The sequence below is a fragment of the Symphalangus syndactylus genome, chromosome 1, assembly GCF_028878055.3.
Source record: "Symphalangus syndactylus isolate Jambi chromosome 1, NHGRI_mSymSyn1-v2.1_pri, whole genome shotgun sequence".
Taxonomy (NCBI): domain Eukaryota; kingdom Metazoa; phylum Chordata; class Mammalia; order Primates; family Hylobatidae; genus Symphalangus; species Symphalangus syndactylus.
Window position 1 is genome coordinate 36,671,538 of NC_072423.2, and position 17,457 is coordinate 36,688,994.

At 48.9% G+C, this 17,457-nt stretch overlaps 1 protein-coding gene and 1 long non-coding RNA gene across 5 annotated transcripts in view; one reads left to right on the forward strand and one right to left on the reverse strand.

Annotated features, from left to right (window-relative positions):
* The window catches only part of MYO5B (myosin VB), a 363,462-nt gene that overhangs the window by 336,825 nt on the left and 9,180 nt on the right, over window positions 1-17,457 (forward strand). For all 4 annotated transcript variants that reach the window (XM_063639552.1, XM_055299641.2, XM_055299651.2 and 1 more), the window contains 7 exons: window positions 3,296-3,389; window positions 5,643-5,786; window positions 9,524-9,675; window positions 11,428-11,517; window positions 13,588-13,738; window positions 15,084-15,369; window positions 16,001-16,175. In XM_063639552.1, coding sequence (XP_063495622.1) covers window positions 3,296-3,389; window positions 5,643-5,786; window positions 9,524-9,675; window positions 11,428-11,517; window positions 13,588-13,738; window positions 15,084-15,369; window positions 16,001-16,175 — 1,092 coding nt within the window. The remainder of the gene's footprint in view (window positions 1-3,295; window positions 3,390-5,642; window positions 5,787-9,523; window positions 9,676-11,427; window positions 11,518-13,587; window positions 13,739-15,083; window positions 15,370-16,000; window positions 16,176-17,457) is intronic.
* Window positions 1,911-17,457, reverse strand: part of LOC129493498 (uncharacterized) — a 37,034-nt gene continuing 21,487 nt past the window's right edge. The window contains exons 2-4 of the long non-coding RNA XR_008661158.2: window positions 13,518-13,606; window positions 12,457-12,519; window positions 1,911-3,319 (exon numbers count right to left, since the gene is read on the reverse strand). This is a non-coding gene — a long non-coding RNA (uncharacterized lncRNA). The remainder of the gene's footprint in view (window positions 3,320-12,456; window positions 12,520-13,517; window positions 13,607-17,457) is intronic.

Genomic DNA, 17,457 nt, shown 5'->3' on the forward strand with positions numbered 1-17,457 from the left:
GCAGATGCCAGAAAAATGGAAGAGGGCCCCTGTCTGATGAGAGCTTGCAGATTGGTCAGTAGGGGAAGCAAGGTATGTGATAAAGGAGAGAAAGTAGATAGTGTTTTTAAAAGCATGATTCTGCCTTGAGTTAACAATGAGTATTACAGGAAGAGAATAAATGGTGGGGCGAGCTTTTGGGAGGACGTGAGGCTTGAGCTGAGACAGGAGGTATGAAGGGGATGTCAATCATGGAGACTGGCAGAGGGGGAGGGAGAAGAAAAGCATGGACCAAGGCAACCAGACAGGAGTGAAGGCAGTCGGAGGGTGGGGCTCAGCAGTGCCAATCACCTTCTGGAGCTGAATGTGCCTGTGGAGTGCAACACGTTCATGTGCCCACAGTGCATCCCGTCCAGGAGTCCAGCCATGGCTGTCATTTCACTTTATAACCAGATGATCTGTGGTTGGGTGGCCAGTTCACTTGATCCCAAGAGGAAAAGTGGGGTCCCAGACTCACAGCTGAATAGCACTTACATACACATGATCTTCCCTTCCTCCCTCTCTCTCCCTCTCTTTGTCTGCAAGTCACTCTCTGATGCATATACATGTGTTACCTGGTGGCTTTATGAAAAGAAATGCACCATATTAAAGAAAGCTACCTGGCCAGCTTCTGCCAGGTAGAGGAGGCAGCCTAGGAAATGCATTTGGTGGCTTATGTTCCCTGGGGGGCCATTGACCAAGTAGTGCAGTGAACAACCACCCTATAAAGAGGGCTGTGCACCATGCAGGTACTGCGTTAGCTCACAGCACACCAACACAGGGTTACCAAGGCCACACTTAGGAGAGTTAGTGAATGGAAAGAGGTGGGTAGTCCTACCTTAGGAGACCTACCTTAAGAGAGCAAAAGGAAACAGTGCAGTGGGCCCCTCTGCTGGGGTGGTGACACTGGGGCATGAGTAGGGGCCTGTGCTGCTGGCCGGGCAAGGAGGAGGAGGAGGAGGAGGGCTCCAGCTTGCAGCCTACTGAGAGACTCCTTCCAGAACGTGGTCCTCCTCATTTGCCCAGACAGAGTCTGGGAACCCTAGGGAAAGTCAGCTGCAGCAGGTTCCAGGGGCTGTTGGTGATGTATGTTCACCTGCTTAGCAAGCATTCCTGCCTACCGTGTGCCAGCTGGTGAAGCACTGACCTCTGGCAGAGAGGAGACCGTGTATACACAACCACAGCACAAGGTGCTTGGCAGCCTCACGGGGAGTGTAAAGGAAGTCAGGGGAAACGGCTTGAGGCTGAAGTGGTTGGGAAGGTGTCTGTGTAGAGGGGAAGATGTGATTGTCCCTCCTGGTAGCAACTTGAAAAGTTTAGAGCCATCTTCAGATGTGCTCATTTTTCATTTCCAAGATTCCTTATGAATTGAACTCATTATTCTGTAAGCTTTTGTAATTTTAGGCTTTAGGACTTTGGGCCTTGGTGTCTCCACAAGTTTACAACCACTGTGGCCAGCACTGTGTTCCCTTTATTTGTTCTAAGTTTGTTGATTTCAAGCTTTAAAGATTCCCATGTGGTTCCAATACCCCTACAAAGTTTGGGTAGCATAGCTCTATGTAATTCCCCTTAGCACATTAAGGAATTCAGCCTTCTGGGATTTGTAGGGGGTTGGGGGTTAGACACCCAGGCATGTCTTAGCACAAAGCCACCATTAGTGACATGGATCTTTACAATCACCTCTGCTTGAGCATTTCGGGAGGGGTATTGGATTTTCTGGGCTTTCCTGAGAAGCTGACTGAGATGTCAGAGCTCTCAAAGACAGGAGTCAAAGCCTGGCCACTGGATTAATCTTTCCTTCTTGAAGCATCTGGTGTATACAATGCTACAAATAGGCATTAGAGCATTTATTGTCTGTCCTCCCAGGGTGTAGTGAGGGTTTTCAAAGTAATGGTGGAAAAGACACAAGAAATACTTTATCTTGTGGATTTGGTAATGTTGTACAGAGGAGCTTTGGACTGATGGTGGTCATAGTACCAGCGTCCTGGTCCTGATCCAGTCTGGAGCAGCCCTGGGCTCCCCATTCACTGGGCTGGCCAAGTCTTGTGGCCCCAAGTGTTAATCCTTTGCAAGAGTCAGAGCTGTAGCTGAGGATTCAGTGGGGTTGGATCTGGACAGGGTTATATGAGCACGAGGCAGGGGTGGCAGTGCAGCAGAGCCGGGGAGCCAGGGACGTCACATGCTTTGGTGCTGCTTGGGAAGGCACCTAACGGGGGAGACGGAGTCTGAGTAGAACTCAGGGTTCACAGGAGACCTTTGGTAGCCACAGAGAATCCTGGCTCAAGTTTCTCTAGACACCTGGGTCCTTTCTACCAACTGGCCTCTCACAGAGAGGCCACTCTTAGGTCACTGATTAAGATTTTACTGTCTGCTGCCTCTCCTGTCATTTAAGCTGGGTTTTTAGATGCCTCTCAATTTAAGAAGTATTTTTAAAGATTTGCTTCTTTATCAAGATGAATAAAGTCCCTAACAACATCTATTACTAGGTGTGTAGCTTGGGATGGCCACATCCCTGGGACTGGGCCAACTCCTGTCAACAGGCTGATCTTAAAAAGTTGTCACCTAATGTGTTTGTAGAGGCTCCACCATGGATTACTCGCTTCTGTCTTCCTGTCGCTCTCTAGTCACCGAGGCCAGCTCTAATGGTGATGGAGCAGGGCTCCTCTTCTCCTCTTTGTGTCCCTGGCCACAGAGGACCACTGCTAAGCTGGGATGGGGGTGACATTAATGACAGCAAACTCCTCCCTCAGTGGCTTGCTGTTCTAGGTCTCAGTGGGCTGATGGGCTTCCAGTGGCAACAGCTGCTAGGGACTGGGGCCACACCAGTGTCCTGTTTTGCCTCTGGGCCCCGGGTAATCTCACTTGCCTGCTTGCTCTTCCAACCTCACTGACCCCTGCATTCTCACACCTCCACCTGTCCATTCCTTCCCAGGGCACTGCCCGCCCCACCCTGGGGCTCCTAGGCTGAGTGTGTCTCCTGGGGGGTTGGCATGGCAACCAGAGGAGGCTTGGCTTGGGGAGGCTTGGGATTCAGCAAGGCGCCAGAGAGCCTGACCTGGGAGGAGTCTTGCCTTGAGAGAATGGACTCTGACTCATCATCTCCCACTTCCTGAGTTCCAGAGCAGGTGGCAACAGCCTGTGAGGAGCAGCTCTCCTGGCGCATTTCTGACGGCTGCCCACGGGCCGCACTGGTCACCTCCCACTCCAAGCAGGATTTTACCCCCACCATCCCAGGCCAGGCTGATGTCTGTTCTCACACTGCTTCCTCTGCTTCCAGGACCTTAAAGAACTGGTAGAAAAGCTGGAAAAGAATGAGAGGAAGCTCAAAAAGCAACTGAAGATTTACATGAAGAAAGCCCAGGACCTAGAAGGTAGGGGGGTGTGAGTGAGTGTGTTTTGTGAATCAGAGGTACACTTGGCCACACCTGTGGGTGTGAGCTGCCTGCCTGCCCTCTGCACATTCTTCCTACTTCATTGATTCCTTGGTGACTCTGTCCAGTCCAGCCACACGATAGAAGTCAGATCCCATGAGCTTACACATCTACAGTTGCCAGAATATGGAAAAAAGACACTAGAATTCAGCCAGTTTGAGTGCTTACTCTGAGCAAGGCTCTGCAGGGCTAGAAGAATGGGGAACCCAGAGGTGACCTGGTGGTCCCTGCCCTCAAACGGCTTGAAGTTTGCTGTGTAACACAAAGACCTAAACCCCAAGGTCCTCACTCCATGCTATGGGGAGTCAGGATTAAACTTCCAATCTGGGATCTTCAGGTAGAGATTTAAATCACTCTTCCAGAAAGACCTAGAATGTTTTCTCCCTCTGACTCCCTGCTGCAAATCTCACTGTGTCACTCTTTACATATGTCACCCTGCTTGGATCCCTCTTTCAGCCCCTCACTGCTTGGATACCCCTCCACATCCTTCCACCCTCAGCTCAGGAGCCACATGCCCAGGGCTTGAGTCTCATCTTAGATAGTCCTGACCCTGCTTGTGTGTTGGGCACAGCCCTGATCACAGGTGTCATTTTACCTGTTTAATCTCCTGCTCCTCTAGACTGGAAGCTCTTAGAGGGCAGGGATGTCTGTGATCTCCATGCAGGGGGACACTTCTCTTCATATCTGCCCATGTGCCCACCAACTTTGGATTTGCTATTCCTCCAGTTCTCATTCTCCTAGTCTCTTGGCTTCAAGCTTTGCTTACTCTGAAGACCTATCACTCTCTCTTTTCTGATGTTTCTCTGTGTCTGCCCCTACCCCTGTGTCCAGTTCTTGTCCCCTGTTCCCAGATTGCTTAGTAGCTTCCCAGTCCTGTTTTTTCACAGCACTGTCTGGCCTTTGCCGTTGCCTTATTGCCTGCAGAATGAAATCTCAGCCCTTGTCTGCCAGCCTTCATCCTCTCACACTCTTCCCCACCTCCGCTCAGAGCCTCCCTTCAGCCACTAGGAGTTCATGGAGCACCCTTCCCTGGGTGTCACTCATCCTGGTCCTCTTCCATTGGTCCTCTCCCAGTGGATCAGCCCCTTTGAACCTGGATGTGAGAGTCCCACCCACCCTTTATCCCACCTCTTCCGTGGGGTCCTTTGAGCCCCACCACCATCAGCACCTACATCATCAGCACCCACCCTTCATCCCACCTCCTCCGTGGGGTCCTTCCAGCCCACCACCACCAGCACCCACATCACATACTCCTGGCTTGGTGCCTGACTGAGCTGTGTCGTAGTGTTTCCATGTGAATGTACAGATGTGTCTCCTTAGTTCGACTGGCCAGGGACAGATTAAGCATGCCATAGTGTCTGTTCCCATGCTTAGGACAGCGTCCCGTGTGCAGTCAGCACTGAGATGTGTTTGGGAATAACGCTGTGGTTGCCCACTGTCCCTCTACCATGGTGTGAGGCTGAGGAGAGGCCTGAGTGAGGGTTGACCAGGCCTTTATACCCTCAACCCTGCCACTGAAACTCTTCCCAAATAGTCATCATCTTATGTAGTTGCAAAGACTGCACTTGGCAGCTTCCTAAACCTGAACCTGCATTTAGTGGCTGAGGACGTGTCCTTACTATCACCATCACCACCCTGATCCACCGCCCACAAGTGACAGACAGTGCCCAGGCCTTGCCCTGAACACCTGGGTTTGCCCTGCGGCTGCATCACAATGGCCGCGCTGTGGCCACACACAGGGAACTGAGTGTAGTGGGCCAGGCCGAAGCCAAGCACTTCCCAGAAAAATGGTGTCTCCTTTCCTTAGAAGTCAGTAGGGAAAGAGAAACAGCTGTGCAGGAGCTGCGACAGACCATGCTGGCTCTCATCCTTCACAAGTTTTCTCTGGTCTGAAACCTGCCTGATGCCTTTTCGGATGTTTCCTCTCCCCTATCCAGAGTGTGGACCCCAGTGTTGGATGCTGAGCTCCTCACTTACACTTGGGGTGTGGCTCTGGCTGCAGGAACAGACCCTGCAAAGAGAGTGGAAGCTCGGAGGACCCAGTATGCCCCCGCCCCAGGTCCCATCCTCCACCTGCCAGAGATGCCCCTTCCCCCGCCCCAGGTCCCATCCTCCACCCGCCAGAGATGCCCGCTACCCTCAGGCCTGCAGCTGGAAGTCTCATCCATGCTTTCTGTTTTCTTTCCTGCTCAGCTGCCCAGGCGTTGGCCCAGAGTGAGAGGAAGCGCCATGAGCTCAACAGGCAGGTCACGGTCCAGCGGAAAGAGAAGGATTTCCAGGGCATGCTGGAGTACCACAAAGAGGACGAGGCCCTCCTCATCCGGAACCTGGTGACAGGTCAGGACCCTCTGTGCCACCCCATGCTGCCTGCCCCTCCTTCAGCCCCCACTCCCATCTCCATCCCCAGCACAACCCCCACACCCCTTCCTCCACCTCCTGCACAGCCCCCACCCTCTGTCTGCTACTTGCCCTTGCACCTGCCCCCATCTTCCACTCCCCACACCCACTCTCATCCTCCCTCCAGCTCCTGCTGTCTCCAGCTGCTATTCTTGATGGCAAGACCCACTGCTTCTTTGTTCTGCCCATAGGATGGAAGTGGGAGGGGAGCCGCCCACATGCTTTTCCTCAGCAGCAGCCACAGCCCCCTTTCCTTGGTGCAGCTCTGTATGGGCCACAGTGCTTTGGCAATGATGGAAGCTCATGCTTTTGGAGCACATCCTCTGCCAGACACATCCTTCTGCCAGACTCATCCCTCATTTAATCCTCACAACCTCCCTTTAAGTCAGAACTGCTGCCTTCTCATTTTACACTGAAGGAAACGGAGACTCACTCTAGTAACTTGCCCAGGTCACACAGCTGGGAAGCAGTGGATCAAGGATTCAGATTCCTTCTGTTTGGTTAGGACTTTACAGTTTAAAGTGCTATGTGGTACAGCACATGTGGATGTGGTCTCTGGAATCACATGGGCTGTGTTCAGACCTGGCTTCTTTCCTAACTAGCCACACGTGGCCGTGGCTGTACTACTCACCAGTGTTCTTGTGTAGAGCACAGGAAAGGGGATCATGCTGCTGGCATGGAGTTGTGAGAATGACAGTTCATATTTCGTTGCTCACACATGGTCCCTGGACCAGCAGCATCAGCATCACCTGGGAAGGGGTGAGAGATGCAGAGTTTCGGGCTCCATGCCAGGCCTCCTGGATTGCAAAGCACATAACAAGATGCCAGGTGACATTCACAGGCTCATTAAAGTGAGGAATGCTAAGCTCCTGCAGTCTGTCTGGGATCACCCTGGTCCCACTGTCAAAGTTCATCAGGGTTAGCTTTTACTGTCTGTGCGATCATCTACAGTTTCTCATCCAGGCATGTGGCTGAATCAGGGCTGGCCTGCCAGCCCCCCACCCCCATGTGCTCCCTAGGGCCACCAGGCAGCTGTGAGAGCCACTGCTCAGAATCCCTTCCCCAGCTGGGCTCCTAGAACTGAAAGACCTTCCACACTAGCTGCCAAGAGGGCAGGGTTTTCTCTGTGAAAAGAGGAGCCCCCGCCACCTCTCTGAGTCCCTCTTGGCTGCTCAGCAAGGGCCAGGAGGGAGTCTTTGTGACCTGTGCAGCTTGCTCAGGTTTGTGCCGGTGCTGCTTTGCCAGTCGTACCAGCTCCCTCCCCTCCGGTCTTGTGCCCCATCTGCCACAGGCCACTGCAACAGGCCACCTCCCTGCTCTGTACCAACCCAGTCCAGCATCCCCCTGCAGACCCGGGAAGAGTCTTAGAGGAGAGAGTCCTGTGTGAAAGAGGAGAAATCTTTGGTGGTCTGATCCGCTGGACCCTGAGCTAGCAGCTCCCTTCTCCATGGCGCCTTAGTGAAATGTGGATGATGACACTGACCTGCCTGCCCCATGATGTGAAGTGTGACAAAGGCAAAATGCTGTGTGAAAACTGCAGAACCTTTCTCAAATGTGAGGCTTTCAAAGAAGTGGTAGCTTTTGCAGGAATATTTGAAGTTCAAATAAGAGGCAAGCATTATTTTAGAGAAACTTATGTAAGATTGAAGTCCGACTCTGCTGAGCACTGTGACTAGGGCCGAGGGACCCAGAAAGAACAGATTGTGACGTCTGCCTTGAACAGATTTTCTCCAGCTGTTTGGTTTGTGTGTTTTTAGTAGCCTACTTCTTAGATGTATTTTGCTCTTTTAAAAAGTTTAATCTCCCCTACAGTTGTCCAGCAATTAAATGTGATGTAAGTTTATCTTAAACTTCCTTAAACAGACTGCATCTTGTTCAAATGCAGTTAGCAACAAACCTTTCATCTCTGGTGAATGAAACTTTCAATAAATAAGGCTGCTTGTGTCAGACAGGTGGCTCCCCCCTGCCATTTGCCAGGGTTTTTACAGAGAAAACCCTGCCATCAGCATGAGATGACCCTTGCTCAGGTGGCCCCAGGAAAGGTCATCTCCTGCTGAGCTACCTAGGAAACTCCCGCAGTCATCTTCCCTCCAAAAGACCCCATCCAAACAAATGCCAAAACTTGACCGCCGACCACCTACCTCTTAGGTACCTGGCACTGGCCAGTTGCTGTGGAGGAGAAATAAAACTAGTGTCATCGTCTCTTCCCCAAGATGCTAACATTTAGCTGGGGCACCCAGACAAGCTTTATTCAATCACAATAGAACATTCCAAGGCAGGACAAGTTGTTTGCAATCTGCACATGGATCGGATTTGAAGTAAGAAGTTATGGATTGGAAGTCTGGGCCTACAAAATACATTCTCCTGGATAAATGTGACCAGCATTCTAATTAGAGCCAGTGGCCAATCCACAGCCATCTGTTGGACCTATAAAATGCCCAAACGCCAACCATGTCCTCAAGAGTATTATGGCCTACAGTTAGCATTTAACTAGAAGGATGCGTTGGAGCAGGGACAGTGTAACCCAAGTGCCAACTGGAGCTGCTGGCAGTAGAGCCCAGCCCAGGACTGACCTGGTAGAAGGTTCGCAAGGATACTGCCCACCTGCAGGTGGGAGGGAGGTGGCCTCCCTTCATTGCCATTCTGAGCCTAGAGGTGGCTCATGAGGCCTCGTTTGGGAGGGTATGAGTGTAAAGAACAAGGGCTGGCGATACAGTGCAGAGCTATGGTGAGACCCCTGGGGCCTTGTGCTCCTGCCCCATTCTCACCTGTCATCTTGCCTTTGCACCAGGCCTTTCCTCCTAGTTCTCTGGCCTCCTACCACTACCTGTTGCTTTAAGCCTGGCTCTCCTGGCATGGTCTGCAATAGAAAATGGTCTGACAGCTGCTTCCTGTCCCTCCAGGGCCTTTTGCAAGAAAGGGCTGAAAGGCTGAGTCTGCAGTTAATGGGGAGACTCACAAGGCCCTTCCAGTCCAGTCAGAGCAGCCCTTGCCCAGGCAAGGGCAGGAGTGTGGGACACAGAGGAGAGCAGTTGGGGGAAATAAGAGAGCCACTGGAGAGATGCATGCTGAGCAGCAGCACCGGGGTGGGAGAGGGGGGCCTGCCTGATGTATTTGGCTGTGAAACTGGGCAAGCACGGCTGGGTAATTTGTTCCTGAGGTTGTTCCAGCCTCCCCAGCCCTCGGCAGGCTGGCCCTGTCTTTGGGAACATACAATCTGTCTAATTCTGGAGCTAGCCCTTGCCTTCTGGAAGTGGTGGTGCCCACGAATCAGGAGTTCCTGCCCCCATGTCGGAGCTAGGTCCTGTCCTCAGCCTTCCTCTTGCCGTGGGCCCTTGTTGGCTGCAGACCGAGGCATCTGTGTAACTTGCAGGCACTTTTCCTCCATATTGTTAGGCTGAGGCATTAGAAGCCTGTTTCAGTGTTGTAGTGCAGACAATTAGGAATGTGGTTTTGTTTGTTTGTGTTTTTAACCACAGTGTCTGAAACTACTGGTAGGCATGCTTGGGAGTTTGGGTACCCTGGGTGGCTTCTCTCCCAATCCTCTTTGAGATATCTATTCCTAGATGAGCTATGGGGAAATTCTGAAAACATCTCTAGTCAGATGAGGATTCTGACAGCCTCCACTGTCCCCCATAGATCTAACTCTTGCCATTTGCTGCTGTCGTTGCCCTTAGACTTGAAGCCCCAGATGCTGTCGGGCGCAGTGCCCTGTCTCCCCGCCTACATCCTCTACATGTGCATCCGGCACGCGGACTACACCAACGACGATCTCAAGGTGCACTCCCTGCTGACCTCCACCATCAACGGCATTAAGAAAGTCCTGAAAGTAAGCAGCTCCTGCAGAAGGTCATGGTTTGTGGTGGGTAGAGCGAAGCCAGCCCCTTACTGTTGCTTCTCTGTGTGTGGGTTTGGCTGTAGTGAATTCTCCCAAGGCTCCAACTTTGAAGGTAAATGAGCCACAGAAGCATCCATGTAACCAGGATGCCTGGCAGTTCCCAGAGAAGGATGCTCAGGCCCAGCAATGGCAGGAAGCCCAGAACTCTGGTGTAGGTAGCCCTCCAGCTCCTCCCTGCTGAGCCTCCAGACATGCCCAGTGCTTACAGAAGCCTTGGCCTGTGCACTGCCACAGGTGCTAGGGAGACATCCTGCTGCAGCCAAGGGTGTGTGGGCCTCGCCCTGGAGCAAGTTCAGGGACACCCCTGAAACACGGGCCCTCTCCACCCTTCCAAGGGGCCGGGTGCTTACTTCCCTGGGGGGTAACACAGGGAGGGCTGTGACATTCCATCACTTCCCAAGGTGAGGCAGCCTGGGCCAGGACAGGGCTTGCCGCAGGGTGTTAAAAGTGCTCAGGAATGGCACCTGAAGGCACAAGGCTTTTCTTGAATGTAGTGCAGCCACTGCAGAAACAGGCTGGCCTGCAGGGAGGGTGAGGCCTGTTCAACAGGGGTGAGGGCCAGGCAGTGGGAGGTGAGGTTCTTGAGGGAGATGAGCCCTCAGTGAGAGGGATTTCTACCTGCTAGCAGGCCTGTGCCCCGAGTATTATTGCTGTTAGAGACCATCTTTAGTTCTCACACACTACTGCTTCCAGGATACAAGTCATTCTCAAAAGCTCTGAGTCCAAACCAATTCTGGAGTCCACTGAGCTGCTGGTCGCTGCTCTGAGAATTCCAGAGCCAGCGTTTAAGTCTGATTTCCTGCCCTCAGTAGCTGCATTGCCCTCCACAGGCAATTTATATATCTACATGCTAGTGGCTCTCAGATTTGTGTCTCCAGCCTTGACCCTCTTTCATGAGCACCATCCAGCTGGAATCTTGGGCCAGTCTAGGCCAATTTAGGGCTGACACAAATGTCACTTCCTTAGGAAAGCTTTCCCTAATTCTGAGCTAAAATAGCATGTCCCAGCCCCAGCAGTCGCTTTCTATTCAATCTCATTTTTTTTTTTGGTCGTACCTCATACCACTCTGTCATTTAAATAATGATAACGCTTACTTGACAGAATGAGCTGCGTGAAGTCATCAGTTTTAATGCAGCAGCTGTCTCATAGCTGTTTGGGTTGCTAAGCAGGCTTTTTCACCTAGTTAGGGTTTGTAGCCATTTTCTAGAGAGTTAAAGCCATGATGCATCTGACGTCTAGATAAATGGGACACCAAACTATTTTGCTGTTATGCTCTTTAGCATCGCTTGTGTTGGATAACTGGCAGTTCAGAAACAGAGCCAGCTAGCCCAGGCGGTTAGACGAGAGCCCAGGGCTGCTGGGGCAGAGCCTCATCTGTCACTCAGCTTTGCATTCATTCTTCAGCCATGGAAGGCAGCCTGTCCTTTATGTGTGTCCCTGTATGTGCACCACTGATCAGGTGACCAAGATGGGGGTTCTGTGTACCATCCCTGGTGGCAGAGGAACACTCACGCAGCCTCTCAGCAATGGGTCTCAACCCCGTGACTGGCAAGTGCCCTGCCCAGCCTCAGGGCTGCTCAGGAACACTAGGTAAGGGTAGGAAATGTGGGGAGAGATGTACCAAGGAAGCATTTCACCAGACGGGAGCCACTTAGAGCTGAGGATGTCCTTTTCTTTTCACAGAAGCACAATGATGACTTTGAGATGACATCATTCTGGTTATCCAACACCTGCCGCCTTCTTCACTGTCTGAAGCAGTACAGCGGGGATGAGGTAAGTGGGTGGGAAGCCGGGCACCCAGGAGGCATTTCTGCTTCATCCAAATGTGGTTGAGAAGTGCTTTGTATCCCCTCCGAGGTCAGTGGGGTCTTTGGAGCACCCTTGGGGACCTCAGACTGTGGGCACACCTTATCATATTATCATACCTCGTGGCTGGAAGCAGGAATAAGGCTGGCCACAGGAGACCTGCCTCCAGGAGGCCTTGATGAGCCCACGGGGCCACAGGAAGCACTTCTGGGTTATGTAAGTACAGTCTGCATAACCCATCATCAATAGAGGCCCTGGGAGTCTCCATGAAACTCCTGTAACCTGACATTTCTGTATCAGCTCTAGAAGAGCCCCACTGCAGTGGATACTGGCAGGAAGCTCAGTTGCCTAGTGGGTCATCCTGTCTCCTAAGCCAACCAATAAATCTGTCCATTTCAAGATAGACAAAGATGGCCACAAGAAAAGAGGCACACCATAATCAGAACTGACCTGGAGGCCCAGCTCCATGCATGTATCCAAATTGGATTCCTTGACCTGAGGCCCAATTACTAACCCCATCACTTCACAATCCATACCAGACCTGTAAGGCCCAGCTTTTTCTGGAATTCACATTCCCAGCTTTGGTCCCTGAAAGAACTTCTCCCATGCTCTGCACTCTGCCCAATGACCTAGTAATATGTGGCTTGTTTCTATTCTAGTTTCTCTGGTGAGAATCCCAACTCGTTCCAGATATGCCCACTCACAGGTTCCTGTAGGTCTTCCTGACTTTTCTTCCCCTTCCTTTCACATATCTCACCATCTACCCTTCCCAAGGTGAAGACATAGTATAAACCAAAATAGTGCGCCCATATTTAAAGCTTTATTCCATCTTTTGTGCCAGAACCAATTTTGACAGGCTCTTCTCCCTGGGTTAGTAAAAGGATATGCCCTTCCTTTCAATCTTACCTTCTTTACAGTTGGCTTGACTCCATCTCTCTCCTAAGAACCAGTACTTCATTTGATGGCCTGCTTTTATTATAAAAGGGATGGGCCAAAGGTTAAAGAAATGGCCATTTCAAACCACATGCCTTCTGTTACAAAATCATAATATCCAAGCATTTACTTGAAGCATAGAGCTACATGTAATGTTATTTCACTGAGGTCCATCACTTTACCCAATGTTATACACATTCTAAATGGGAGGTTATGTAAGGCTATGGCAGGACCTAGAACTCCATTACATTAGGCTGTGGTTACATGTGCTCATATTCTCTGGGTCAAGAGCTGAACCACAGCATAACCAGATCCATGTAGTCCAAATAACAAGGAAGAATGATTGACTCTTATCTTCATCATTACAATTATCCCCTTTTCTGCCTGCTTTTGTTCGTATTAAGATGGCTTTGTATTTGACACAGTACAACAGGCCTTGCTGAAGATGGTTCCCCTTTTGGGAACACTAATCTTTTTGGCAGATACTGGTTTCCCTCGGCCTGAATGAAAAGGACATTGGTCACATGAGTCCTTCTGATATCAGCAGTTCCCTTAACTTACATGTGATTTCATCTGATTAATACAGAAAGCTAAGAGGACACAGTGCTGTAGCTATGAAATCACTTTAGTTCATCTATTAATTCTGATACCCAGTGATAGAATCTGCATAAAATTTCTCCTCATACAAGCATATAATCTGGACATGGCCACACTCCTTTAGAGGCTGCATGTCATCTAACATTTTAGGGGGACCTGATATATTGGGGAAAGCACTGGATGAAGTGAGAAAGCGGGGATCCCTTTCTCTGGACCTGGTACCAACCTGGGTTTTGCTACTGTAGGGAAATCACTTCGCCTCAGGGATTTGGACTGAGTGATTCAGGCTTTCTCTCTCATGTTGAGTTTTTCTACTTCCTTCAAGTTCAGAGGTCATCAGTGAGGCCTCAAAGAACTGACAGGGTTTTGTAAAACATCATCTACATAGGGAGGGCCTGAGTAGGCCCCCTGCCCACCAAATAGATGACTAAAGTTACCAGAGCCCTGGAAGTTGTGCTGGGCCCAGCAGACCACAGAATTCAGTAGTGCACGCCTCTCCCTCTGCAGGGCTTCATGACTCAGAACACTGCAAAGCAGAACGAACACTGTCTTAAGAACTTTGACCTCACCGAATACCGTCAGGTGCTGAGTGACCTTTCCATTCAGATCTACCAGCAGCTCATTAAAATTGCCGAGGGCGTGTTACAGCCAATGATAGGTAAGCTGGCAGCAGGAGAGCTACATCACTCATCATGGGGTCTGAAATGAGGGGAAGGCGTGGTCAGCACCCTCTGCCTTTCAGGAACCAGATATATTAGCCATGACCTCCAGAAAGCCAGAACCTTCCAGTGAAGGCAGAACTGAAGTGTGCACATCATGCTTAAAAAGAGCTGTGAAAGTATTTGACATGGTGCAAGAGGCATAGGTGACTTTCCCTTTATCTCTTTTTCTGTAATATGTTGTATTTTTTCCCAAATTTTAATACATAGTAAATGTAAACTCAAAAGGTACAAATGCATATACAGTGAAAAAACATAACCCTCTTAACCTATTATGAACTTGATTCATGGAAAAAAGCAGGAGTGTTCATGCGAAAGGACACAGCAGTCGGCACGATGCATCAGTATTTATTAGACACTTGCTTTGAACCAAGCAGTGTACTTGGGCACTGAACATGAAATCAGAATTGAGAAATGAGAGCAGTTACATTTTCAATCGGAAGAAAAATGATGTGTAGATGCATTACTCACTGTGCTCTGCAAAGGCTGGGAAAGAAACTACCTGGACCTACCTGTTCATAATGCTTTCCCCAGGTTCTTACAACACAAGTAGGTTATGGGTGAATCCCAAGAAGGACCAATCTAGAAAGACATTACTTGAAATGAGGTTCATTCAAAACCTTCCTTCCTGTCTGGAAATCTTTTTATAAGGCACCAGACAGAGGGAGAACTGACATATCAAGCTGGAGATACTCAGAATAATGTGAAGGTTAATAGCGCCAGTTCTGGAGTCAGACAGACTTGGGTTTAAATCCTGGCCCTGCCACTCCCTATCAGTGTGACCTCAGACAGGTTATTTAACCTCTTTATGCCTCAACTTCCTCATAAAAATGGGAAGTACTTCATAGAGTTGTTGGAAGATTGAAAGTGATACTGAACATAAAGCCCCTGGTGTGTAGGCAATTGCTGCTTAGTAAGTATGACAGACCAATGAAGCTCTTATTTACATAGTCAGTGGCTGGACCAGGATGACACCCAGGTTGCACAATTCTCAAACTGTGGACTTTAGCACAGGCGATACCAAATCAAGCTGGTACATACCCGTCATCTTTGTCTAATCGCCAGTAAATTGAGTGAAAATGCTGTCCACAGCTGTTTTATTCCATACAGAAATCAACACATTAGAAATTCTTTGCCAAATGTTATAAGTTCCTAAGCATGTCAACATTGCACACCTCTGGATGGTATCATTGCTAAAGCCCGGAGCACTAAATGATTTGAGTGGTCCAATCTTTGCGTTGTCAGTGGGGAATGCAAGCTTCTCTAATTGTGCTTTTCTTTCAGTTTCTGCCATGTTGGAAAATGAGAGCATTCAGGGTCTATCTGGTGTGAAGCCCACTGGCTACCGGAAGCGCTCCTCCAGCATGGCAGATGGGGATAACTCATACTGCCTGGAAGCTATCATCCGCCAGATGAATGCCTTTCATACAGTCATGTGTGACCAGGGCTTGGACCCTGAGATCATCCTGCAGGTATTCAAACAGCTCTTCTACATGATCAACGCAGTGACTCTTAACAACCTGCTCTTGCGGAAGGACGTCTGCTCTTGGAGCACAGGCATGCAACTCAGGTAAGAGAGGAGCACCCCCCAACAACACAGATAGAGTGGGCCCTCACTGACTGCAGCTAGAATCAGAACACAAGACTGCTGTTTCTAAAAATGAAATCCAAATCTAATTGACCGTCCTTGTCTCCATCAGCCTGTGACTCACATCCATCACCTTTTTATCTGTTGGTGAAATCCATCGAACACTGAGATGGTTGACTTGGTAAACAAATTAGTTCAAAGCTTAAAGATGTTGACATACTCTAAGTTAAAGACTAAATACAAAGCAGATAGGTCAGAGAGAAAACTCAGTGAGTTAAGAGGCATGAAGGCTCACACAGAAGTATAAATACATTTGTGAATGTTAAATATAAATACTTACAATTCAATATATTTAATGCCTGTTTTTCCCCGTTAACTTATATAGACACTTCAGGTATTTCATCTTTGCTTGATTTTAAGTACCCACTCATTCATTTATTCATTCTTTATTCAACAAATAGTTCCTGAGTGCAAGTCACTTGCCATGCTTTTTAACCATATGAGATAAATAATGGCACTAGCTGCAGCTGGCCTGCAAAACGCAACAGGTGTCCCCTTCTCAGTGAATTAGGAGGACCAGCTTAACGCAGCTTGCTTTCTACTTACGGCTAAGGTACAATATAAGTCAGCTTGAGGAGTGGCTTCGGGGAAGAAACCTTCACCAGAGTGGAGCAGTTCAGACCATGGAACCTCTGATCCAAGCAGCCCAGCTCCTGCAGTTAAAGAAGAAAACCCAGGAGGATGCAGAGGCCATCTGCTCCCTGTGTACCTCCCTCAGCACCCAGCAGGTACAGTCACTCCGCACCTCTGTCAACCATGATATTCCAAGCAAGCCCAGCGTCCATTCCAAGTCTGTTCTCGTTAGTGGTTATTTGTTAGTGTTGCACTCCCACCCTTTATATACCCCTAATGATACAATTTTGAAGTGTAGCTGATGGGATATTCCTAGATGAACCAAAAACCGTTTGGTCTATGAAACAAGATGCCACGGATACTGTTTTCTAGTAACTCTCTATCCCTCTTACTCACTTAAAAAGATAAGGTAGCAAACCCACAAAACGTCAAGTTTAGGTAAAAACTTTTTTAAATATAATGAATTCTGGAATGTTTATTACATAGAAATCCACAAATTTTCAGAAATTGGCAGCATCAGGTATTTGCTTTCTTTACAACTATAATTGTAAGAAAAAAAGTTTTCTTTAAAACTAATTTCAATATGGTCATATTTTCACTCACACTCATTTATATTGTTTTAAATGAAGTCATTAAGAACTTAGGGGCATTTAAGTGTTACTTTCCTTTTCCCTAAAAAATGTGTAACTATGACTCAGTTGCCGACACATTGCCAGTCCCTGAAAGATAAATAACAAAATCCAAACTCAGTACAGAAAAACACATCTTAATATAGCAAAGTGAACACCTTTCCTTACCTCCTCCACTTACTATTAAAATATTGAACTCTTAAAAAAACTGCTTCCTTCCGTAAACATTTCCAGAAAGTCTTCAAACATTTTTCTCCTCTTTAAATACATTTCACTTAACATAAGTTTCCTTCTAGAATGCAGCTGGCATTGCATTTGGGCAGTCTACTTCCACCAAACCAGTGGTAGGCAGACAAAAGAGTATCTCCTGTTCAAATACTCATTTGTAAACAATGTTGGGGGACAGGAGGTAGTTAGATATTAAACAAGATCTTTCTCATCTCAGGTAAGATCTCCAGTACTCTTCAGAAGAAACCTTTAAATTACTAGTATATGTGAGGCTGAGGATTTCAGGCAGCTGCATTCTAAACTCCTCATTGTGTATACCAACAAGCATAGTGGGGAGGGGCAGGTGGGTTTACCGGAGACCTGAATTCGGCGAGAGGGCTGGGATCCACCTGGCAAAGCTGTGGGCTCTAGTTTACTGGATGCAGGCTCCAAGGGTAAATGTCAGTCCAGCTCCATCTGTGTTGTGGGCCTTGTCTAAAGAGGATCACACTCTTGTACCAATGTCACATATTCTTTAAAGTTCAAAAGTTGTCTCGTGTTCATTTAGCTCTGTGCTAAATTCTGTTTTTACCCCCAACAG